This window comes from Aquarana catesbeiana, linkage group LG03 (genome assembly GCF_042186555.1).
Source record: "Aquarana catesbeiana isolate 2022-GZ linkage group LG03, ASM4218655v1, whole genome shotgun sequence".
Taxonomy (NCBI): Eukaryota; Metazoa; Chordata; class Amphibia; order Anura; family Ranidae; genus Aquarana; species Aquarana catesbeiana.
In genome coordinates, this window is record NC_133326.1 from 87,124,817 (window position 1) to 87,150,321 (window position 25,505).

The 25,505-nt window shown below is 41.6% G+C and overlaps 1 protein-coding gene across 13 annotated transcripts in view; it reads left to right on the top strand.

Annotated features, from left to right (window-relative positions):
* The window catches only part of TCF12 (transcription factor 12), a 278,333-nt gene that overhangs the window by 108,830 nt on the left and 143,998 nt on the right, over nucleotides 1-25,505 (top strand). For all 13 annotated transcript variants that reach the window (XM_073618786.1, XM_073618794.1, XM_073618798.1 and 10 more), the window contains one exon: nucleotides 8,323-8,425. In XM_073618786.1, coding sequence (XP_073474887.1) covers nucleotides 8,323-8,425 — 103 coding nt within the window. The remainder of the gene's footprint in view (nucleotides 1-8,322; nucleotides 8,426-25,505) is intronic.

Consider the following 25,505-nt stretch of genomic DNA (forward strand, 5'->3'; position numbering starts at 1 on the left):
TTGGGGTGATCTGAGGTGTGGGAGTGCAGGAATTGGGGTGATCTGAGGTGTGGGAGTGCAGGAATTGGGGTGATCTGCGGTGTGGGAGTGCAGGATTTGGGGTGATCTGAGGTGTGGGAGTGCAGGAATTGGGGTGATCTGCGGTGTGGGAGTGCAGGAATTGGGGTGATCTGCGGTGTGGGAGTGCAGGATTTGGGGTGATCTGAGGTGTGGGAGTGCAGGAATTGGGGTGATCTGAGGTGTGGGAGTGCAGGAATTGGGGCAGATTTGAGAGAACTCTATTAGGTTGACCATTATCAACTCACACTTTATTTCTAACTGTATAACTGAAATGAATATGCCAGCTGAGTAAGGGTACCAGTTATCATTTAATTTACCACTTGCCATTGACCTCTAAAAGCTCAATAATATGTTACTATTATTTATGCCGTTTACAGCATTAACATTCTAAAAAAAAAAAAAATGTTTTTGAGTGTGAAGTTTTTTTATGTAGCTGGCACTCTTTGAAAATATTTTTTGACACACTATGCTCAAAAGGTTGCATACCTCTGCTTTAGAATCATTTTAATAACTTTGATACAGACGACAATCTTTTTTGCTTTTCTCAAAATTCAACAGTTGGTGTAAACGCCTTTAACCTGGGCTGGAAATTGCTTGCTTTCCTTTGCAGCTGCTGCTTTAGGCTGCTTTTTTGATATGCGAATCTGCAGCATTGGTTACCAGAGGAGATCTTTTGCATTCATGATCAAGTTGTAAATGTCACAGTGATTCTGTCTTCATGTCCATCACTCTTCTGTGTCATCCAATTTATAACTTGCAAATAGGGCTGTAGATCAGTTTGAGACATTTGCATCTCCACAAACCTACCTTGTAGAAGCAGCAGCACACAGTGTAGCCATGTGGTCGGTTATTTTTGTAGCCTGTGAATACAATGCCTGTGGTCGGTTTCACTCCATTCCAGCCAGAATAGATATATTCATCTGAATGTTATCAAGACTCTTGGCCTATGGGCTGAAAAGTGATAAACGTTTAGCGATTGAGTTTATGGCTCCTGCATGCTGGCTATGAATGTTAATTGACGTAGAACTTTCCTCCCTTCCATCTGACAGATGTCAAAGTATTGTTTGTCCATAAACACCCATCGAAGTGTGCATACAATTTACAAAAGTACTGTCCGGTGCACACCGACATATCTATGCAGTTGAACATCATGTCATATTTCTCTGTCCTTAAACCATGCTAGTAAATTGGCCTGTATAGTTGTCCAAATGTTTAGGTACTTTTTTTTATATGCAGTACTTATAACAGTGTGCAGTATACTTTTAAGCAGCATTAAATCCAAAAGCAAACGTTTATTATATTGCAGCTTACTAATTCTTAGGTGTGATGGCTGCTTTAGTTTTCTTTTTTAGGCTTTCACCTGGTAACTGTATTTCAAAAGAACAAGCTTACTTTCTCATGTATCAGTGTATGGGGTGTGACAAACCCTTTAACACTGGCATGGGTGTTTGCAATGATCAGCTTTTATTTATTCATGTAAAACTTTTTTCCGAAAAGGAAATAACTGTTTGCTGTAAACGATTAGAACTCGTGAGCTGGACTTTGGCTTTAATTTGTTAGTGTATTTAAACATGCTAGTACATTTAACACTATACCCCCACCCCCAAACTGCCAGGGCTGCTGTATGCTGTGCCCCCTGTGCTCATTTATCCGGAAAGGGGGCACTCCAATACAGAAGGTGTTACTGGACAGATCACCATGAGGAAACCGAGGGGATTAAAAAGCCTAAACACAGAAAACTAATGCAGCCACAACATGATTGGTAAGTTGCAATATATTTTATATTTGTGGTTTTGGTTTTAATACCGCTTTAAAGCAATCTCTTGGCAAGCTAAATTATAAAACATAGCAGCTGGATTACATCTGCTTTCAGCTACTGGCTGCCGCTTTGAGTTTTTTTAGTTTTATTTTTTCCTTGGTTTGCCTTAAAGCTGTATGTAAGTAGCAAACAAAGGTAGTCACCACTATCAGAAAGTGTCAAAGCTTGTTATGGTGGGAGCTTAAAGTGTTATTAAACCCAAAAGATGAAAACTAATGCAGTCATCACATATAAGAAATATTAAGCTGCAATATGATGTTTGCTTTTGGAGGTTTAATACAGGTTTAAAATGGTTCTAAAGTCTAAACTTTTTTTTTTTTTTTTACCTTATTACATCTGCAGTAAGGTAAAAATGCCCCATTATCTGTTCTACCCCTACCTGCCCATAACCACTTACCTGTCTTATTGTCATCAATCCAGTGCTGTCTCCAACTCCAGGACTGCCTCCCTCTCTTCCTGGTGTCAGAGGAGAAACTGGGGGCAGTCAAACTCCTTTGAGTATGGCTTACCAGTGTGTCAGCCCGATTTTGGAACATGCACAGATGCTTCCTTAGCCAGCTGGGGACTGCCAGAAGATGAGGAAAGGAACCTTTCTGGGCAATATATCATTGCACAGAGCAGCAAAGTATAACCATTTTTTTTCTTTTATTAAAAAGCCTTTAAGGACATGCTAAAGGTTAAAGTAATTGTATTGTAAAGTCTTTTTTTTTTTTTTTTTTTCTAGTAAAATAACAAACATGTTATACTTGCCTGCTCTGTGCAGTGGTTTTGCACAGGGCAGACCAGATCCTCCTCTTCTCAAGCCACTGGCTGGACCTGGCCCCTCCCTCCTGTACCCCCACAGACGTCAGCTTGCTATGGGGACATCCAAGCCAAGCCACAGCTCCGTGTATACATTCAGACACGGAGCTGCGGTTCGGCCCCGCCCCCGCTCTCTCTCTCCTGATTGGCTAACTGAGTTTGACAGCAGTGGGAACCAATGGTTCTGCTGTGTTTCAGCCAATCAGGAGGGAGAGCCCCGCACCTTCTGCCTTTACAATCCCTTTAAGGCCCCTTTCACACGGGCGCTTCCGTGAAGCGGGATTTGCTTGCTAAGCAGGGGATCTGTCCGCCGATCCCCGCTGAGCAGGCGGATGACAGGTTTGCTTTGCTATGCAAAGCAGACACTGGCACAGTCCCACTCTCCTCTGTGGGACAATCAGATTGGAAACTCACTGCTTGTCCGTTTCCATCCAATCCGTCAGACGGATGGGGTACAGGTCCCCCATCCATCTGTTTGTGGCAGATCGGATCGGATGGTGGTGGGTATCAGTGGACTTGTCCACTGACATCCGCCGCTCCATAGAGCAAGGTGAAACATGCCTTTTAAGTCAGACAGCCAGGCAGCTAGCATGCTCAATCTATTGGCAATGGCATCACTCATATTTTTTTAGACCTTTTTGTTTTTACCTTTTTAACAAGCTGCCAGTAGGGTTTAACAAGTTCAAGTAGCACTGCAGTTTGCTGACAGCATACTGAAGCCTGATGTCAGCTTGCTTAAGAGTTGTAAAGGCAGAAGGTTTTTTATCTCCATGCCTTTTTTATAAAAAAACTTAAGATCTTCTTAAGATAAACCTTCTGTGTGTAGCAGCCTCCCCAGCAACCCCTAATTACTTACTTGAGCCCCATCTTTCTCCAGCGATGTCCACGAGCGCCTTAGCCATCCGGGACTCTCGTCCTGATTGGCTGAGACACAGCAGCGGCGCCATTGGCTCCTGTGGCTGCCAATCAAAGTCAGTTAGCCAATCAGGGGGAGAGGGGACGGGGCCGGGTCAGGGCTCTGTGTCTGAATGGACACATGGAGCTGTGACTCCTCTCGGGGTCTGGCCATAGCAAGCTGCTTTTTGTGAGGGCACTCGACAGAAGGGAGGGGCCTGGAGAGCCAAAGAGGAACTGGAGAAGAGGAGGATTGGGGCTACTCTCTGCAAAACCACTGCACAGAACAGGTAAGTATAACATTTTTTGTTTAAAAAAAAAAAAGAGACTTTGCAATCACTTTAAGGCCCCTTTCACATGGGCGGATCGCAGGAGGATCCGTTTTTGGACATCCGCTTGCTCAGCGGGGATCGCTCCGTTGATCCCCGCTGAGGCGGCGGATGACTAGTCTATCTCTGCACACTGAGCAGAAACGGACCGGTCAGATCTCCGCTTTCCTCTATCGGGGGATCGGATGAAAACAGACAGTCTTCATCCAATCCGCAGACGGATGGAAAAATAGGGTTTTCCTCCGTCATCAGAAACTGAGCATAGCGGAGACTGATGTCATCGGATGTCAGCGGATGTTCAGAGCGTTCAGCCAATTTCTGAGCTAATAGAGAGTGGGCTTTGTTACCCTTATCATAGTACAGTTGTTTTAGTCTAGTCAGGTTCTTTTCTACTTGGCCTAGTGCCAGGTCTTTAAGAGTCATACGGAGACGGATGATTTTTTTGAGTAGGCGTAGGGATGGGGAGGTTTGTAGTTGAAGTTCTAAGGCCCCAAGTTCCCTCTCAGCTTGTGATTTGGTGGCTTGATTTGGTGGCTCTCGCGTCTTTTTAATGGCTGAAGCTAGCGCAATGCAGCAACCCTGAAGAACTGCCTTATGGGCTTCCCAAAGAGTGGAAGAGGATATGTCAGGGGTGGTGTTCCCGGTGAAGTAGAGTTTCAGTGTGTATTCTAATTTCGTTTTGGGGGGGAGATGTAAGAGGAAGGCGTTCAGCTGCCAGTGACATGGTTTGCGATTAGGGGCACCTAAGTCCAGTGTCAGCAGGATGGGGGCATGGTCCAACCAGGAGATCGGGAGAATCTGTGCAGCGCAGGAGATGCGTAATGTGTCATTAATAACAAAGAGGTAGTCAGTTTGTGAATGTATGCGATGGGGGACAGAATAAAACATGTACTGCCGATCCCTGGGGTGGAGAACCCGCCAGGAGTCAAATAGGGCATAGCACCTAGTGATGTGACCAGAGTTTTGAGTCTCTAGAGGCTCCGGTGTGCGAATCCCTAGGGTTCACCACGTGGCGGTCAAGCACCGAGGAGTGGGATAGGTTAAAGTCCCCGCCTACTATTAAGAATTTGTTGGGTGTTCAGAAGAGGCGTGCAAACACTTTTGTTAGAAAATTAATCTGGTGGACGTTCGGGGCATAGAGGGTGCAAATGTAACTGTCTGCGCCTGCCATTGTCCGCGCAGGATAATATAGTGTCCTCGCGGGTCAATGAAAGACTCAGAGCATGTAAACGGGGGATCCACATTTGAATGGCTACACCAGCCCGTTTGCCTAGAAGAGAATGTGAAGGGGTCCCCCTTATTGAAGTGGGTCTCCTGAATCAGGATGATATCTGCCCCCGACTGCCTGAACTCCCTAAGCGCCAGATGTCCTTTCCTGTTGGAATTTAGGCCATGAACATTTAATGACATAACCTTAGCCATGGTGATGGGTATATGAAAACTTAAAAGCAATCTGGTCCAGCTGGTTGGATGCCGTGGTGCGGTGGCCGGGAGTGCGCCATCTCCTGGAGAGGATCCGGATGGTTGCTAGGAGCATATGATGAGCCAGTAGAGGAGAAAGAGGGAGAAGAAAGAGGTAGATCCATACTAAATACAGTAGGCAAAGCTAACATTGTGAATAAGCTCTGTATAGCCTGTGATGTACAGGGCCAACTAAGTTCCTATATGGAGTAGGAAACAGGCCGTGGGGAGACATTTATTACCGCAGTGATAATTATTAAAAGTCAACAAAGTATCTAAGGAACTCTAGGGGGTAAACCAAGGGGGGTCTAGTGATTAGAAGGGTAACCACTCTCAAATCTCTATCGACATATGCCCATTGAGCTAAAGAAGGGTAAAACAGGGGCCTAAGGGGGCTGTGTGTAAGGCTGTAGGGTGGGCCAGGAATGTCAACCGGGGGGGGGGGGGGTGTGGACCATAGGCAGGTGTGCCAAGTGGGGATGCCCTGCTTCAGTCAGCCATTTTTTTGTTTGGCAGCTTTACGGGGGGAGTATCTGGACCCCGGGAACGTTTAGCTGGTGGGACCTTCTGCCATACTGTGGGCGGTAGGGTGGCCACCAGGTCCCATTCCTGGAGTTGGGGGACAGGAATCCCCAGAACTTCACAAAAAGCTTCCAGGTCTTCCGGATTGCGTAGCATGGCAGATTGTCCTTGTCATCTTGCTGCGAGGCTGAAAGGGAATCCCCAGCGGTACACGATGTCTTCTTCCTACAGCGAGAGAAGGGGTTGGAGGATTCTGTGCTTTTGCAGGGTAATCCAAGAGAGGTCCGGGTATAACTGTACCAGTTCGTTGTCAAAGACTACTTTGCCGATAGAGCGGGCCTTGTGCATGATGTCCTCTTTCAGAGGGTAAGAGTAAACTCTGTAAATGACATCACAGGGTTTAGGGGCACAGGGCACAGTGTGCTCTATCCATTTCAATGTGTTTGTCCGGGGGTTCTCCCAGAAGGTTGTTGAATAGGGTTCGCAGGGTGATTTGCAGGTCTTCTGGGCCCTCCGATTTAGGCAGGCCCCTGACTTGGATATTGTTCCTGCACTCCCGGTTGTCCAGGTCCTCAGCATGGTGCTGCATGTCTCTCAGCAGTATGCGATGGTCTGCACCTTTTAGTTGAGTGCGGTGTACTGCCAACTTAGTTTCTTGTATTTCCTCCTCTGCCATCACCATTCTGTTAATTGTTTGAAGTTAGCATGTATTATTTGAATTTCTGCATGACAAGTGGATTTAACATCCTCAGTGAGTTGTTTGAAGTCCTCTTTGGTTGGTATGGCTTGGAAATATGATTGCCAGGAGGGGTGCATCTGGTGGTAGGAGTCCACCGCCTTCTGCGGCGGTAAGAAGTGAGGGGGGGGGTGCTTTGGGCCTACGTTTTGGGCCTCATTTGGGGGTCACATGGGTCACTCCAAGCCGTCGTCTAGGAACGGAGAGGAGGGCTGCCTCATTGGGTCCCCTGTATGGACGAGAACCCGGAGAGCTGACTCCCTGGGCGTAAGTAGCAGTGAAGTCTGCACCCCTCCCAGAAGATCCGGAGTCCCTGGAGCGGGATCGTCTGTGATTTGGGGGAGGCAGAAGCATGGTGGGAATAGGCGTGGCGTGAGTCTCCCCTGGGGCTCTGCGTGTGCATGGGGCCTGGTAGGGGTGGGAAATCCTCTGAAGGAGAATGAGAGCTGGGACCCCCTGCGGTCTGAAGCTGTGTGCAGCAGCCACGGGAAGGTGTCTGTACACTGTGTGTACGAGGCGGGGGTTAGGCCCAGTGGAGTGGGCTGTGTCTCGTGTGGTGCCACCACCTGGGAGGCCGGCTGCTGGGGGTGACTCACTGTGTCCATCGGGGATGGTTGCATCCTGGGTGCCAGCCATGCAGACTCTGGTATGCTCCGCGGATGGGCTGGAGCTTGGAAAGCTTGCTGTGGTGGAGACCGCATAGAGGAGGTGAAGGCAGCTGGCGCCATCTTGTCCCACTGGGTGGCGGCGAAAAGTAGCCCCGGAAGGTTGTGGAAGCACCGGGAGGAGGTTGGGTTGATTCCTGTGCTTTGGTGGAGCGGTTTCTCCTGGATCCACCCATGTACGGGTGCAGAAAGTCCCCTTAAGAGGCCGTGGGGCTGTGGGCTATGAGAGAGCTAAGAGCTCAAGCGTCCATGCAGGTCGACTTCCGGTCATGTCCCCATTTAGTAGCTTTTAGTAGCGTCCAGCGTGTTTTTGTGCCCAAAGATTTTTTTCCTGCCTCAAAAAGCCCCTGCCGCTTAGGCCTGGTTCACACCTATGCATTTTTTAGTGAATTTTCAGTTTTGCAGAAACACACTACGGTCCATTTAACATGATTTCCTATGGATGTAGTACACATCTGTGCATTTTATTGAAAGGGCCAAGGACGTTTTTCTGGTTTTTGGTTCCATAGACTTCAATGGATCAAAAACATGTATTGAAAAACACAAACTGCATCTGTAATATGCAAACTGCAACTTGCATAGGTGAAAATCAGGCCTAAATGCTGCTAAAAGCCAATGTGTGCATGGACACATAGGCTAACATGCAGGGGAGTTTAGAGGCAGGAAAAAAACCCACCTGAATCCCCTAGCAGCTGTAAAAACATCCAGTGTGCATGAGGCCTACTGAACCTTTTGGATATTTGTTTAATTACTTCTTTGGTGATTTATTTCCTTAGACTTTACAGAACAAGTTTTTAACACGCTTATTTAACAGTTGCGTTTGTTCATCCTTTATTCACAGTGTATATACAAACTAAAATCGTGTGGTGTTGGATGTATGTGCGAATATGATCTTGATGGCCTCCAAGGCTAAAAGCTAACTTTATCATGACAGTGGCCAATTACAACTCTATACATGAATTAGTAGTGTCATTACACTCAATTAGCAAGGCTGCCACATAATCTGCTTAATGCTGTGTTCTCCTTTTTCCCTAGGGTTTTGCAGACAGCCCTCATTACAGTGAGCACTTGAATGACAGTCGATTAGGGCCCCATGAAGGATTGTCCCCGACACCTTTCATGAACTCAAATCTGATGGGTAAGTAGGTAATGCTTTGGAGCAACCACCCCTCAAAGCCGCTTTTCTTGGGAGACAGTTTGATCCCTTTGTGTCTGCATGTTGCACACACATGAGGGCATTAGATATTTTCATTTAATTTGCTTGTTTTTTGCATTGGAAGTTACTTTTATGTTTGTAGGTATGTACTAACTTTGTGCATACACAAGTGTTTTTTTATATTAATGCCAGAAATATTTGTCCTTTCAAACCCCCCACCCCCTGTCTGTTTATGGATAAGGCCAGTGTCCCATTTGAATTTCTTGTGGGAAGCAGTGCCTGGAAAGCCTTGCTATATAAAGCTGAATTTGCATTAAAAATATTTAAGTGCTTTTACTTTTCAATCATGTTTTTTGTTGTATATATTCTGTTCTGACTGGTCTGGTAGACGTTACCTCCTTGCCTCAATATGTAGAGCTAGCACTGTTGGTTATTTTGATCTGGCTTGGACATCCACACTGTAAGTTTGTTAACTAAACTTTGGGTCGGTATAAAAACACAGGTTAAATTAAAGCTGAAGTTTGTCTTTTTTTTTTTTTTTAATACAGCACCAAACACTGTTACACGTAATGGGGTGTATTCCATTACCTGCAGACTGCTGCTGCTTGTTGAAATCTTTCCTTCAGCCTCGGTTCACATTAGATGTTGTTGCGAATTCACAGCGAAATTGCTCCGTATTCCGCACTGCATCAAAATTGCAACCCATTCATGCAAACCGATTGTGGAGTGAATGTTTAAGCTAATGACAACCCGAAATCAGTTTGCAAAACGCAGTGTAATTTGCAGAATCAGAACACATTGGTGTGAACACCCATGCAATCTGATTCTGGTGCGGACAAAAAAAGGGTCCTGCACGAGTTTGGTGCGAATGCAGCGCAATTTGAGCAATACAAATCCATGGCTCAAATCGCACCCCAGAGACACTGCATGTAATTCACACAGGAATGTGCTGTGATTCCTTTGCAAATTACATGCGGTGTCCCGCACCGCATAAGTGTGCACCTGGGCTCATTGTCTCCTTCATAGTTCCTAAACTAAAGATTGGCCAAAGACTTCAGAGAGGCAGGATGAGTAAACACATTCTAATCATTTTATGATGTCTTTTGGCACAGTTTGCGCAAGTGATAGTGATGTTAAACTGTAATCTGTGTCTGCGAGGTCCCTGAAAGGACAATTTCACTTCTACTTCCCCTCTCCTCCCGGATTGCAGCCCACTTAGTAGCTTACCTTCAGCCCCAGTCCAGTGATGTTTGCTTTGCGCCCCTGCCCACACGTCGTCATACTGACCTGGCAAAGAAAACCTCTGGCTTCTCATCACCCTGCGTAATGCAGTCCTGTTTATTCCTATGGGATGTCTGTACTCTGCAAGACTGCTAGAGGCGGCTGTGAGTATAGCTGTCCCATAGGAGTGACTGAGGTAGCGGTCTGCAGAGGAACTGGCCAGAAATGTTGTTTTTCGAATGCTGCTCAGCCTCAGGCAGGACTGCATCACACACATCACTGGATCAGTTCTTTATATAAGTATCTAAACAGCACTCTGCAGGGTGGGGTGAATTAAAGAACAGCTTTACCAAAGGCAGTTATCCTAAGAAAATACTTTTTGGCTTTTGAAAATTCTAGTTCCCTCATTAAGCTGATCCAAAGCCTTCAGCACTTTTGATTCACTAACCTTGGACATTTATGATGTTGAGCAGTTCTGTCTTCCCTGTGATGCCACAAGCTGTACGTTTGTTTCGATTAGTAATTAGTCCAGAAACCGTGAGATACGTACTTTGTATGGAGCCAACAGTGACAGCAGGGGGTTTTACACACCCCACCCCCCGCGATGCATCCCGGTCTTCACTAGCACCGGTAGAGGGGGAGAGAACTGAGCCGATGTGCATCCTCTCTTCTCCCTTTCTTCTTGCTTACCTGGAATCAACATGTAAAACTTCACTTCCAGGTCCCCATTTCACTTTCCCCGATCTGCACTGCATTCGGTTTATTGGAGCATAGGCGAGACATCCAAAGTGTTTTTGACGTGGATGTCTCATTAAAGCGAACCTGTCGCTAAAAAAAAAAAATCATCATACTAGGGACTTTTTGGCTAAAAAAATTGCACAAAAAATCCCGCCCAAAAAAAAATTTTTGAGGCCCGCCACATACATGCATGTACAGACATAAACGCATATGCTGGGGGCGCCTACACACAGAATATCGATTGTTGTGATACACATGTTACATATCGCCGCACACACCAGAGTGAGAGCAATAATTCTACCACTAGACTTCCTCTAACGCTAAACTGATGACCTGTAGGGGCTTTTAAAGCATTGCCTATAGAACATATAGGATACTGAAGTTTGATACTATTTCATGGATGCACGCAAATATAAGGTTTGACATGTTGGGTAATTTATTGCATTTGTATGCCCCAAAATAACCTTTAGTTTATTTTTTACGATTCTTTTGATCAACTTGTGTTCCCAAATGATCAGTGCTACGACTATAGCCGGCAACACCTATCATTGTGTTTTGATGGTGGGGAAGGCTCCCCGCTGTCAAAATATAATGCCGGGGGGGGGGGGGGGGGGGGATTCCATCAGCCACCTTGAATGTGTGGATGGGGAATTGGATCTTTTTTTTTAATATATATAATTTTCATTCAATTCAATCGGCTGGTTGAATGTAAAAATAAAACGATCAATGTATGGGCCGCTTTACTTAGAAGCAGAAGATCAAAATAAACACCGTCCTTAAACATGTAGGGGTAAAAAACAATCAGCAGTCTCAATGACACAATGATAGGTTCTCATTAGTAAAACTTTTATCATCACCAATATACCCATTTGCTAATAGGTAACATGAAACATGGACATACGTATTTTACAATTTAATGTAAGCTGTTCTCTAGTCTTTATTCTTATTGTAAGCTATTTTATTGTTTTCAGTGTGACCTATTTTGCTGTCTCTGCATTGTCCCTTTAAGACGCAGCCATGGTAATCTAAGTGGATTAGCTAAATCCAAATCCTGGTGGTCTGCAATTTCTTTTGGAAATCTTCCTGCTTTGTATATGTTTTGTTAATCTTTTTTCAAGACGTTTGTGTCTACTAAGGTAACGTCATGGAGATTGCTGACATTTCAGTCACTAATACGCAAGAACCGTTATTTATAGTAGGTTATCCTTGCGTTTATATAGAGTTAACCTATTTTGCAGTGTTGTGGCTGAACGACTACAATTTGTTAGCTTTTTGAATATTTTTAAAACTAAAGCTGGCAAGTCAGAAGAGAAGAACAAAAAATAAATAAAATAACTGATTCTTCCATCCACACATTTGAGGTGGATGTGGGAATCCTCTGGCTGTCAACTGAAAATGGGTCACAGGAGTGCAGAATGCCTGTGACCTACAGGAGAAGTACATCCAAAAATAGCTTTGGCCATACTTCTCCTTGGAAAAAAAAAATCAAACAAGTTACACATGCCTGCTCTGTGCAATGGTTTTGCACAGAGCAGCCCCGATCCTCTTCTTCTCTAAAGCACAATGCTGCATTGAGAATGTGCTCATGTAGGTATAAAAGGGGGGGGGGGGGGGTTGTCTCTGAGCTCCACATAAAAGTTTTTTTTTTACCTTAGAATGCAATAAAATGGTTGTAAACCTCAGACATGAAATATGAACAAAGCATAGTCTTCTAAACAGTGGACTTGTCTCAATTAGGAGCACCAAATGGGGGATTTACTAAAACTTGAGAGTGCAAGACCTAGTGCAGATGTGCATAGAAACAATCCGCTTTCAGATTGTATTGTCAAAGCTTAAAATGGTTGTAAACCCCCCATTTTTTTAAATTTTTTTTTTTTTTTATGTCATAATGTAGAGTATAAGATTTACTATCATTTGAGCCCAGTCTTGCCACAGAGTTAATCCAGCTCTGAGTAATCCTCTTTTATTCAGTGAGATAAAACTTGACAAACAGAGAAAAACTTTGTCAAATCCTCCCCTTGCTGTGAGTGACAGGTGATTTACATCTCGTGCACTAACCTAAGACATGCATTACTTTTTCATTCCCACCCCCACTCCTTTCTTCAGCAGCTCTGCAAGGATTGGCTGTTCCACACCTCAGCATGATTTGGCATGCTGAAGTCATGTGGTTACTTTCCTGTCTTTTCACTGGATGTTGGAGATCATAGCAGAAGTTTAGTGTTAGAAATACACAGGAGAAAATACATATTGATAAGGGGAGTGTAGAGGTGGGCGGGGAGTCTACTGACATCACGACTCCACCCACCGAGCTCCAGACAACAGACCCGCCCACAGAATCTGCAGTTTTTCGTCTCTCATAACAGACAGAGGGGAGACATTTGACAGGTAAAGATACATGCAGGAGGCATGTATATCCTTATAGATAACCCCTATGGCAGTAGTTTAGAAAGGATGACATTGGGTTTACATCCAGTTTAATTATACAAGTTAGAAGCTGATTGGTTACTATACATAGCTGCACCAGATTCTGAGTGCTCCAGTTTTAGTGAAGGCAAATGTGCATACTATAGTGTTACCAAAACTTTTAGGCCTCATGCACACTGGACGTTTTTTGACGTTTTTACAGCAGCTGTTTTTGGCTGTAGACGTTTTTTTCTACAGTCATGAAACTCTCCATCATGTTATCCTATGTGTCCATGCACACATAGGCTCTTATCAGCAGTTTTGGGCAGTGATGTTTTTGAGCAGTAAAAAAAAAACAAAACTAGTGGGTTCTGAGAGATGTTTTTCAGCTGTAAAAACGCTCTAATGCTGATAAACGCTCAAAAACATCGCTCACCAGCGTTTAACGTTTTTGATCCATTGAAAAAAAAAAATTTTTTTCTTCAAAAAAAAAAAAAAAAACACTACCATGGAAAAACGCTAATAAACACTAAAAAATGCTATTGAAAAAAGTTGAAAACTCACTGCAATGCTACTGAGGTTTTTATAACGTTATTTTAAGGTCCAGTGTGTATGAGGCCTTACCGTGTTATATTTTCTAGCACACCTAAAGGGAACAAATTCATTGGCTGTAAAGGACAGCTATTTGATGGCTTGACAGTTTGGTTGAGAGCCAACACACTAGTAAGTGTTTTGGGAAATTATTTGTTGGATTTAGTTTTGTGTTAATTTCAGACAAATATTAAAACACAACCTTTTAGTAAAAATGTTTTATCCTATAGAAAGGGGCCTCACTTTCCCAAAGTACTGAGCTACAAAATTCTGGCCATATGTAAAAATCCTTATAGTGTCAACACTGCAGGAGCACCTATTAAATGCAACAGCGCAGATAATTGGCTGCATTGACATAAGGGCTTTGGTACTTCGAATGTAAACATCTACTTCATTGGTAGTAACGCTTCAGTAACTACCCTCTATGTATGTCATTTTAGGGTGCGTTTCTGCTGTGACGACAAGTTTATGTGGGTGGTACTTGGCAGAAAGAAGTAGTTTCACAGGTCATGGATACACAAAGTTATGAATGAAATGTCAGTACAAATGGTGCTTGAATGCAATATCAACCTGAAGGCTGCTGTAATGTAGAATTGGAGGGCCAATAACCTGAGCTAAAGATAGTGTGGCAAGATGTATGTTTGTATTTCACTGGATAAGGACTGCAGCTAAAGTACAAATTGTGCAGCCTTGCATTTGCATGCAACAGCCCACTAATTCTGATTATGAATCCTTTAGCCTCTTATAGCCTCATATGAATCACATAGCCTCACTTGTTTGCCTTGGCTCCATAGTAAAAAATAGAAATATTTTATTTATACTTAAAGGCTCAAGTAAGTAAAATAAATTACCCTTCTAACAGCATAATCAAAAGCTAACGTTTAAATCCAGGAAAACCAATAAAATACATATATGAAAGTGGTTTTACCTGCTAAAAGAGTTGTATCTCTGGCCATGCAGTTCTGAGATTTGCACAGATCTGACACACAGCATAGCCTTGTCTGGCTGTGACTGGATAGTGAAAGGAGAAGCAGCGCAATGTTGAGCTCATCTGTCACAATACTGTCTTCTCCTTTTAGGCATATCCCTAGTATACACACACATAAAAAGACTGTATATGCATTATGTAGCACCATACCTTACATCATTGTCTCCTTTCTCCTTTCTTGTGTGACCTTTCCAGCATATTGTGCCTTTAAAAGTCTGTGTGTAGAACTTTCACATATAGTGACTTTTTTGTCTTGCGGAGTCTCCCCCGGAGCCACCCTGACGTGCATGCTTCTAGCCGGGGCAGAATGCAAGGGGCATGTGCAGCACACCAGGAATCCTTGGACATGTAGTCCTGGGTTAGTATGGTTATTAGATGTGATGTGCTCAGGGTATGCACTCTGACTGGAAGTTCAGGGAAGCACTAAAGAGTAGAATGTAGGCAAGAGAAAAACATAACTACTAAAAAAAAAAAAAAAAAAAGTAAATCTAGGACGCAAAGGAAAAGAAAAAAAAATCTAGATTGGCTACCAGTTGCATGGTTCCTAAAGGAAATCTGCGTGGTAACAGCATTCATTTTCATTTTACAACATCAGCATTGTAATTGCAATAAAAACAATACTCCTTTTTTGGGATTTAAATACTGTATAGGCTTCCTTTTTTTTTTTTTTTTTTTTTTATCAGTTTTTAATAATTAACAACATACAAGACAGCAGACATAATACCCCGGTAACAATTGAAACAGCACCAGTAGCTTTTTCAGCACATTCTTAGTCCCATCCTGACAAGGGGGGGTGGGTGCAAGCCGCCCTCGCTGGGAGAAGACAGTGATTTTTGCTAGCGGCTATAGCTGCTGCTAGCGATAATTGCAAGAGAATATGGCCAGGCTGGTTTGCTCAGTTTGATTGATCAATCAACTTGATACATTCAGCCTGCCCATTAACGGTTCGTGCTGAACCAGCCGAGAGTCGAACTGTGACTGGCCGGGCCTAAGTATGGACAACAATATAAGCTTATTTGAGAAATTGCCTTCCATGTTGTGAGTTTGGTCCATCTCTTTCCACAACTGCTCTTTACTTTCAATTTCTAAGGACTATGTATCCCATAGTACCTTGCTGCCTGCAAGCAGTAGTTCCTGTACAGACTCCGCCGTTTGAAACACCTCCTCTCATCATCTCTGTAGTTCAGAAGACAGGCTCTGAAATGGTGAATAGGGCACAGCAAATACATGTTCCAGAATTCAAGATAAGTTTTCAAACTTTAAAATTGTTCAAATAAATAGTAGGCTAGAAATATTTAAAATACAGTGTAGATATGAATAAATTATTTTACATTTGGACCATAGATACGTTAAAGAAATAGCAGTGTTACACTGAGGGTTTATTACTGCTAAAAAAAAAAACTCATTAAAATGAATGGGCTGCCCTAAAGCACAACTCATGGGATCGTCCAAAAAAAGTGCATTCACTCGAGTGCACTTTATGGTGGTGGACGAGCCCTCAAAGGAAACCTGTCCTGAGAGATGTATGAAGACTGCTGTTGCACCTTCTGAAACATGCAAGTTGCCTTTAACTTGGTATATTGAGTGACCAAAACAAGCTTGCAGCAGATTAAATAATTTAAAAATCAATTACCGTAACTTATCTAGTGCAGACTTTTCCTAGTCATTAACATGGGAGGTAAAATAGGAATTTGACCTTTCTAAATATACTTTGCCAAATGATTGGCATTAGGAATATCGCTGCATTTGTCTTTGCCGAATTCATGTAAGCATTGGTAGGAATTGAATGTGTTAACATGTGCAGACTTCGCCCTCATATTTCACTGCTGCTGTTAGCACTTAAAAGAATCATTACTAAAACAGGAGGAATTATACGTCAAGAGGATGTTGTTATTTTGAGTATTATGCTCAGCCATAAGCGTATTTGCCTGAAGAGATAGTGGATTATAAAGTGTCACTGTCTTTCATGATGGAGCTCTTAAACACTTTAATGATCTTGTACATACCAGAAGAGAGCGAAAATTCTAACAAGGGTTGATAATGATTCAATAATGAACAATTTGCCACAGAAAGATGCATTTCCATATTCATTTAGTTATTTTTGAAGTGTGCTGTGCATGCAGCAAAGCTATTATGTAGCTCATCTCTCGTGTTTCCAACTAATGAATTCCAGAATGATCCTGTTGATTCAGAGGCATAGAGATAGGGACTTTGCTTTTAGCCAAGATGAAAAACGTGCAATCCGCTGGCACACGGGTAAGCAATTAGCATCAAACAGATTATTATAAGGACATCCTACTATAAAAGTCCCTTTTTGAGTTTTGACCATAGCTGTGATTTTCTTTAAGTGGCACTATTTAGAGTTCGCATTCTTTTTCTTTCTCTTTTTGTCGCATTAATTATGATGCTTTTAAACTTTAATAGATATTCTCATATGTTACAAGTTGATTTCATCCCTCTGAGCATGTATGATCTCCCTAGCAATCATTAGAAGTGTATCTGCATGAAACTTATAACCAGCATATCTATTAGTGTTATATTTATTGTCTTCAGCTTGTTTACAATCCTGCAAAGCCTGTAAGCTAATAAAATTCATGGCATATTATTGATATTCAACTACTAGAGAGAACATTTTTCAGCCTCAGCCAATCATACTAATCCATGTTTGTGAAATACTTATCTGTTCTAGCCTGCAGCAGATCCCTGTCATAAAATGGGCAGGGGAGTATTCGACCAGCACACCTGACCACTGTAGAGTGAAATGGCATGCCAGCTAATGGTACCATTTTTTTTTCAGCTTCTGAATGGTTTCTATAAAACATGCATAAAATAGAAATTAAAAAAAAGAAAATGAAAAGAAAGTGTTATTTTTTTTTTTTTCCCTGTGACTCGCATGAGAGCTTATTTATTGCATAGTAGAGCTGGTCTTCGGGGGAAACCTACAAGCTGCAATTTTAATGAAAATGTCCTCATCCATTATGTTTTCAGTATAATTCTGTCAGAGCTTCATCACAGGTCATAAGGCAGTTCAAAGTTGATATGTTAGTGTTTCGGCTTGCTGGTGATGGCTGACCATATTTGGGTTTTGTTTTTATCCTTTTCGCACATTACTTTTTTTTTTTTATGTTGTTTTATTTCTAACTTGCTTTTGTCAAGAACAACAAATATGTTCTTTTTAGGCAGTTTCTATTTTATTAATCTATTAAGTACTTAGATAGTGTTCTGTGCTGTTGACAGATTATCCTGTTTGGACATGCTGAGTGTGAGCAAATGTATCATGAAGTCGGCTATCCAAGAACGCCGGAAGGTGTAATTATTGCATCTAACTTGTATAAATGCCATTAGTAAAGTTGCTTAAAGGAAATCTTTAAATTTAGGTGAAGTTATATTGGTTTGCGATGCCAAAACATATAAATCATTTAGGATTCTTGGTACTAGTAGCAAAGATGAGCATAGTGTCTTGAATAGTTTTATCCTATTTTAATAAGCAGAAAATGGCAATCTCTCGATTTTTCCTGTTCCCCATTTTTCTGTGGCTGGAGATGGAGGATATTTTTATTCTTCACTAGACTGACCATGCATAGTAACACTAGTTTAACAAAGTACTGCTTGATGACGTTGTGAAGGTAAAGCATGCTGCAAAGATAGAAGTTTTATTAGTGTGCACCTTTTTGCTGTGATTTTCAAAACCAAGAAGGCTTCGCTCTGATACCACTAAGTGCAAGGGATTCGGCCTCTGGTAACTGGACAATGCTTAGGTAAAATCTAACCAAGGACTGTGCAGGAATGTATTACTAATTTTCGCTTTCACTTAACTCCTGTCTGGGAAATGAGCTCCGAAGTCTTAGTTCTTAGAATGCAGCCATTGTGATAACAAAATAAATCCTAGAATTCATTAAGCGTATCCTAGATATCTGTGTTGCTGTAGTATGACAGAAGGTAGAACTTGCAATAGATTCATGTACTTGTCTGTAAGGTGTATATGAATTTGTCGCAACTCTGATAGAACTTATGCAAGCATTTCTCCTGCAAAGTGGCAAAGCTTTATGAGCAGATAAGCTATTTAGAGACATCGGGGTAATGGGAACAAATCAAATATCAGTTCCAGGAAAATAAGAATTTTTGAAGGATAACCATACACAAATTGGCTTTCTCTCAGCTAATGAGGATGAAGGAATCTTCATTGACCGACTATTGTATTGAACATAGGTGTGCGCACAGGGTGTGCCTTGGCACACCCTAATCACCCTGTGTGGCGCAGATTCCCTCTGTTTAGACTCCTGATATTTCACCAAAGCCCCCTAACAGGGCTCCTAAAGAAAATAGTTAAAAAAAATAAAATAGTAAAAAATAAAATAATAAAAAAATAAACTACTGATACCATCCACTAGCCTAGTGACACCAGTCTCTGCCCTAATGACACCGTCCGCTGCTCTACTGACATCGTTAGTATACATACACATGCACACACATATGTGTTTGAGCTTTGGGGTGCACACCTATTGTATTGAAGCAGCTATAGCACCTTTTGGTTGTCTGAGTACCCAAACAATTTTCCACCTAGCTCAGTCAATTTTTAGAGGTGAAGTTCACCTTTAAGAGCATGTTACACGTTAGACCCATATTTAGAGTGCTTTCACTTTACTGTCCCAATTGGGCTCCTGCCTCCTGCTCTGCCAATGTACAGTTTGGTTGGATCTCATAGCCTTTTTCAACCAGTATGCCGTGGCACCCCGATTTGAGAAGGGCTGCTTCAGAATATGTAAATGTTGTGGCCTTGTTCAGGCTTATAACCACCATGTGCTTGTTATTTTGGATGGCTTCATTCAAAAATTTTTTCTAATTTTTATTTTTTCAGGCTAATGATTTTTGTATGCTACTGATTTAGCATTAGAAATCAAATTATGTAATTGGAGCCAATGACTCGTGTTGTGTTTTTTTTTTTTGTTTTTTCGGCAATCTCTAGGTAATTGGCTTTAGGACCCTATTCCGATGGGCATATGCATTATTTATTTAGGAGCTAGCAAAAGATACTGTGTAAAATACAGGTCTAAAGTATTTGCCTTTAAATACAGCGTTTAGACACATAAAACTATTGGAATGTCTGTGCCTGCGTTCACTTATGTTTTTTTGTAGATGCCTGTGAAAGCTACAGATCTGTGTGGCTCTGGATGCCGCAGTATAGGCCGCTAAACACAGTGCTCATTTTCACTTGTAAGGCCGCTAAACACAGTGCTCATTTTCACTTGTAAGGCCGCTAAACACAGTGCTCATTTTCACTTGTAAGGCCGCTAAACACATCGCTCATTTTCACTTGTAAGGCCGCTAAACACAGCGCTCATTTTCACTTGTAAGGCTGCTAAACACAGCGCTCATTTTCACTTGCAGACACAGATGTGTATGGCTTCATTGATGACCATATTGCTGTCTTTAGTTGCGTACAAAAATACAAGCTGTGTGCATCTAATCATGGCGTTTCAAATGCTCGTGTGAATGAGCCATTAAAGTACCCATCTTTCTGAAGACCTGCAGCAGTCTCTTTTATTTGTAAAGTCAGAAACTATTTTTTTTCACAGACTTCTTTTTCCTTTTCATTATTGAAACTTACTAACTTCTGTTTGTATATGACTTGCATGCACAAAAGCTTGAGAGACTCTGGTCTACCTCATTTTGTCTTCTATATTGAGTGTTAGACCGCCTGTAAAACCGCTTCCCATTCATTTCAGTGTGACTTTTCGCACTGGGGCGGTGCGCTTGTGAGACATTCTGAAAGCCCTGCAAGCAGCATCTTTGGGGTGGATTGGGAGTGCTGTATTTAGCTCTCCCAAAATTCCCTGCCCATTGGAATGAATGGGCAGTGCCTGAAAATCGTTTTGAAAGCACTGCAAAATGGGAGTTTTTAACCCTTTTTTTGGGGTTAAAAATCGCCCCGTTACTGGCTGAAAAGTGGTGCTACAGGCTGGTGCTTTCAGTGTAAAATCAGTCTTTTTGGTGATGAAGAATGTTAGGTGAGATACTGATAAACAGTAGGGGTACAGCCGTCTATATAGCTGGGCTTTTCTCTGCCTAGTTAATGCATGGATGGAAAAAAAATAGAACATGCATCATCTAGTAATTGAACACCCCCCCCCTTTCTTTTTTTGTTCTATAATTGTTAAACACTTTTTATGTTCTAGGGGGTTTTGCCATGTTCTAGTTAACAGCTGCATAAGAGGGAATAGCCAAGCTTTCCTTCTGATGAGGAATGTGGTAGATAGTGTTTGCAGGTCACAGGTGCCTGCCTTGATGATCTTTTTATCGCTCTCTGCTGCTGCCGGCATCTAGTGCAGCTGTTCAGAAAAGCCATCTCAGTAGGCCATCTTCCTGCCCTCAACGCTGTGAGGATACCATCGCGTGGTGTTAAGTCAGGTGAAAAGCAGAGCGACTGAGGGAGCAGGTGTGCGTTACTTTATCATCTTTAAATGTATAAAATTGAATGAAAGCAAATGTTTGTTTCATTTCTATCTTGTAATTACATGCTTTCAGAAACCTCAATTTGCAAACTCTGAGGTGCGGAGAACAGAACAATTTAACAATCGCAACACCGTTTAAATTCCTAAATGTCACTTTAAAACATGTTATCAACCTCAGGTTCACAACAGGACAGAGCTTGTTCACAGTTAAAACAATAATTGCTTGCTGGCCTTGCTCAGGTGTACATGTAATTGTGATCATTTTAAACTCCTAGACCCACTGAGAATTAGCGTGAAATTATCTCCGTAAATTGTTGGTTAAAGCAAATATAAATAACTTTCTGGGAAATGTCCTTTTACTGAATGACATGGCCATCTATATGTTCATCATTTGTTTATGGTTGTTTATCTATTTTTTAGTTTGAGAATTTTTTTGAGAAGAATTTTCTGTAAATGAATAGTTGGACAGAATTTAGCCTTTCTAGACATGGACTGGTTTTGTCTGAACTGTACACCTTTGATGATATTTGGGTGCTTTATTATTATTATTATTATACAGGATTTATATAGCGCCGACAGTTTACGCAGCGCTTTACAACAACATTAGGGCAGACAGTACAAGTACAATTCAATAAGAACATTACTACAATTTCTAAGAACATTACTTATTCAGTTCCACCCTTGGGTGATGTGATGATTATCTACTTGGGGTAGGTAAAATAGGGTGTAATATCGGCCATCGGATTTGTAAATATCTTTATACTTTTATATGTCAAATACTTTTTTTTTTTTTTAAATGTGTAATTTTTTTTTAATGGTCTTTAAATATCCTATTGTTGCATTAAGCAGGATTTCCTTATGATTAATTATAAGTGAATAGCTGTACTAGTGTGTAGGGTCATCGCTATGAAACCTTTTTATCCTGGGCATAAAAGAGACTCACAAAAAAGCTTCTGAGAAAAGAAGACGGACAGCTTCTTTTTTTTGCCTTCACTTTTTATTTTGTTGCTAGTAATTTAACTGTCCCCGAGGCAGTTGCTTAGCGACCTGCAAAGTAATTAAAATGTTTGTTATTGCAAACAGATTATGCTTAAGAAAAAAAAATAACAATGGATGTGAGTGGCCCTTTTTTATTTAATCTGCTTTAATATTTATTTTTTTACCCCCTCTTGCATGGAGAAAACTTACGAAAAGTATGCTGGTTCCAATAATTTTTTTTTTTTTTATTCACATTTAGAATGAATTTGATAAAGATAAGTGACAGTTATGGTCATTGCAAGGTTGCTTTAGCTCAACTTAAATCAGAACTTTACCCATAAAAACTTGATAAAAATAATGTTTTTTTCGCAGGCAACATACTTTCCACAATAATGCTACCAAAATAAACTGCCTCCTGTTTCTTCTTGCTGGTGGCTGCCATTATACTGAAGTCCAGAACCCCTGAACAGCAGTAAATAAAAGTTCATAAACCACAACTAAATCCATCGATTTTAACGGTTTAAAAAAACGGTTACATTCCTGGAATGCCGGGATTGCTTACTGTCACATTTGGCTTGTGTCCTCAACCAAATTGTCAAATGCTGTAATGGCTGGTGTCATAACTGATCACATGTGCAGCACCATGGCAGTTGCTGATCAAACAGAAGCAGCTTCCTTGGCTGTAAAGGACAGGCGGATTTAATTCCACTTTAAAGTGATACTAAAGTCTCTTATTTCTGAACGAAAAAAAAAACAAAAAAAAAAAACATGTTATACTTACCTGCCCTGTGCAGTTGGTTTTGCACAGAAAAGCCCAGATCCTCCTCTTCTCTGGTCCCTTCCTCCTGCTGAGTGCCCCCACAGCAAGCAGCTTGCTATGAGTTCCCCTGAGCTGAGCCACTGCTCTGTGTGTCTATTCAGACACGGAGCCGTGGCTCTGCCCAACCCCTCTCTCTCTCATTGGCTCCCTGCCTATAACAGCAGCGGGAGCCAACAGTGCCCGCTTCTGTCTCCGCCAGTGAGGGCGAGTCCCCAGACAGGCGAGGCTCTCATCCAACATCGCTGGACCGAGAGAGGGCTCAGGTAACTATTGGGGGGGGGGGGCTGCTGTACACAGAAGGTTTTTTTGCATTAAGATAAAAAAACCTTCTGACTTTAGAACCACTTTAAGGCTGTCAGCAGATCGGTTTCTACAAATTCAGCAGAAGAGAGCAACTGAGCATGTGTAGAGCAGGGTGAGACCGTGTATTACTGCATTTTAAACTGCATAGGCACTTATTTTTAATGCTTTGCATAGCTATACTTGCAAAACGGACCAGCCTGAAGTGCTCCAGCAGGACTTCATTTTCTGACTAAAGTTCCACATTAAGGCTGCATTCACACTACAGCAATCTGAATCTTTGGCAGATCTGCCTGCGCTTTGACAGCGCTGAGCTGAGAATGACAAAACGCGGAATGCGTATTTGAGATGCCATTTATTTGAACGACACCTCAAATCGCGGTGCGTGTCTGCCACGATTATCGCACAATAAAACGTGCTGCAATCGCAGCAACCCGCATTGCAGGACGCATGTCACCCAAAAATTGTCATAGCATAATGCTTTTATTATACTATACTACTAAGTTATAGTAAGTTTTTTTTTTTTTTTTTTTGTTTTTTTTGTTTTTTTTTTTTCACCCTAGGACTAGGTGTTTTTATTGCAGGATCACCAGGTGAAAAAAACTTAAAAAGAGTCTTAGATGTGGTAGCTGCAGTAGTTTTCTTTTAAGCTGTGAGGTGTAATATTACATTTTTGGTTTTGTGAGCAGATATGCTTGGGCTCATTCACATCTATCCATTTTGGTACATTAACATGTTTCATTGCAATGCATCATATACACGTTAGCATGTTTGTAGTACTCTTCCTTTGCAATGCACAGTGGTCTCTTGAATTAAATAAATTGTTTCTATTAATTTTTGGTCCGTTTTGGTGACTTGGCAGCCCATTTAAAGGATAAGGTCATCTTCGGGGACATGTTTACCTTCTGTGGTACGAGCAGACCGCTACACCGATGGTCTGCAGGAGTCTGGTATTGCACCCAAATCTGCGGATCACGAGTGCAATGCTTTACAGGCTCCTAAGAAAAAAAATAGTAAATACACATTGTGTTAGCTGCAAAAAAAAAAGTGTTGTTGTTATTTTAATTTTTTTAATAAAAGGTGAACTTTTAAGTTGGTGGCCTTTGCACGATGCATGATAACACGTGTGTTGACGCACTGCACTAGACTGCTTAGGCATGAATGGACCTGCAAGAATAGCATATACATACTGCAGTTTTGTTTTCAAAAACGAAAACAATTTTTGGACCAGCAGGGCTGAATGGGAAAAAAAAAAAAACTGACAGCTCAGGAAGAGCCGCTGTACTAACCATTCGATGTTAGTACAGTTATCTCCGCTGCTGTGCAATTGTGTTCTGACAGGGGGGCGACCCCACCTTTTTTCCACTGCCCATGTTGCTGAACATTGCTTGGAGAAGATTTTTTGTTCCGATGCTTACAACCTTTATGCAGTAAAATTTGAGAAACCTTGTTATGTTCCTGTTCCTACTCTCACAACGTACCTAAAATAACTTTTTTTTTCTTTTTTACTTTTTTAGTTGATTCTTTGGAGCAAGTTTATATGCAGGAAACTATGGGCAGCTTCTACTGAATAGATGGCAATATGGATATAGGGGACAAACTCGAAGGTTTTTTTTAAGTGCATTAACATACACTGCACCACCCAATCGTTTAGATTTTTTAACCTTTTAGGATGGTCCTGCACATCTAGTTTACAAGTGATAATGGGGTTTGCCAGCACACTACATACCCTACAAACCAAACTCTCCAGCCCCCTCAAATTGAAGTAGGATTCTTTTCAGTCCTGGAGTTCTCCAAAGAAGAGCATGTAAAAAAAAGTAGGCAGCAATTTTTAATATTTTTAGTTTTAAATTAATGCAATGGTATTTGAACAGGGAACAAAGTAGGTGTTATCCCAATTTTGCATTGAAAGTGGAAATACACTTTAAACTTTTCATGACAAGGTTGCTTTAGGTCAGCCAACGATTTTGTGGCTATGATCAGACTGAGAAAGTTCCATTCTAAACCCCAATTCAGGCAAGTCACGTCGATATAATAAATGAAGGTGCCAGGAATCATCCGTGTTGCCATGGTGACTCTTGGCTCATCCCTTTATACAATTTATATACTTGCATATATCATTCACAAGTATTTGAGTTGTTGCCATTCAAGATAACTCTGTGCAACCTGTATAGGAGTCATTGAATAGAGAACATGTTTGCCCCACACACACCCTGAGTTATTTAGTTATGTGCCTGTCTATAATGGTCATAACATTATGTGTTATTTACAGTCTAGCTCTTAGTGAATGTCTCATTTTCACTCCACATTCTTGGTAGTAGAATGAACATGGCACTAAAGTAGGATCATTTACACTTGAATAATCAATCATAAAGAATTTTGGAAATGGGGATGGCATGATTCACATTATTCTTGGCACAGAAGGATGGAGCTAATGATAATACTGATTTTCCCTTTAGAGATTGTTAGTTGTCAAAATATGCACAGAAATATTTGCTAACACTCGCTGTAGGTGTCCAGCTGTTCATAGTCTACAAACATATCTTGTGAGATTGATGATAGAAATGAAAA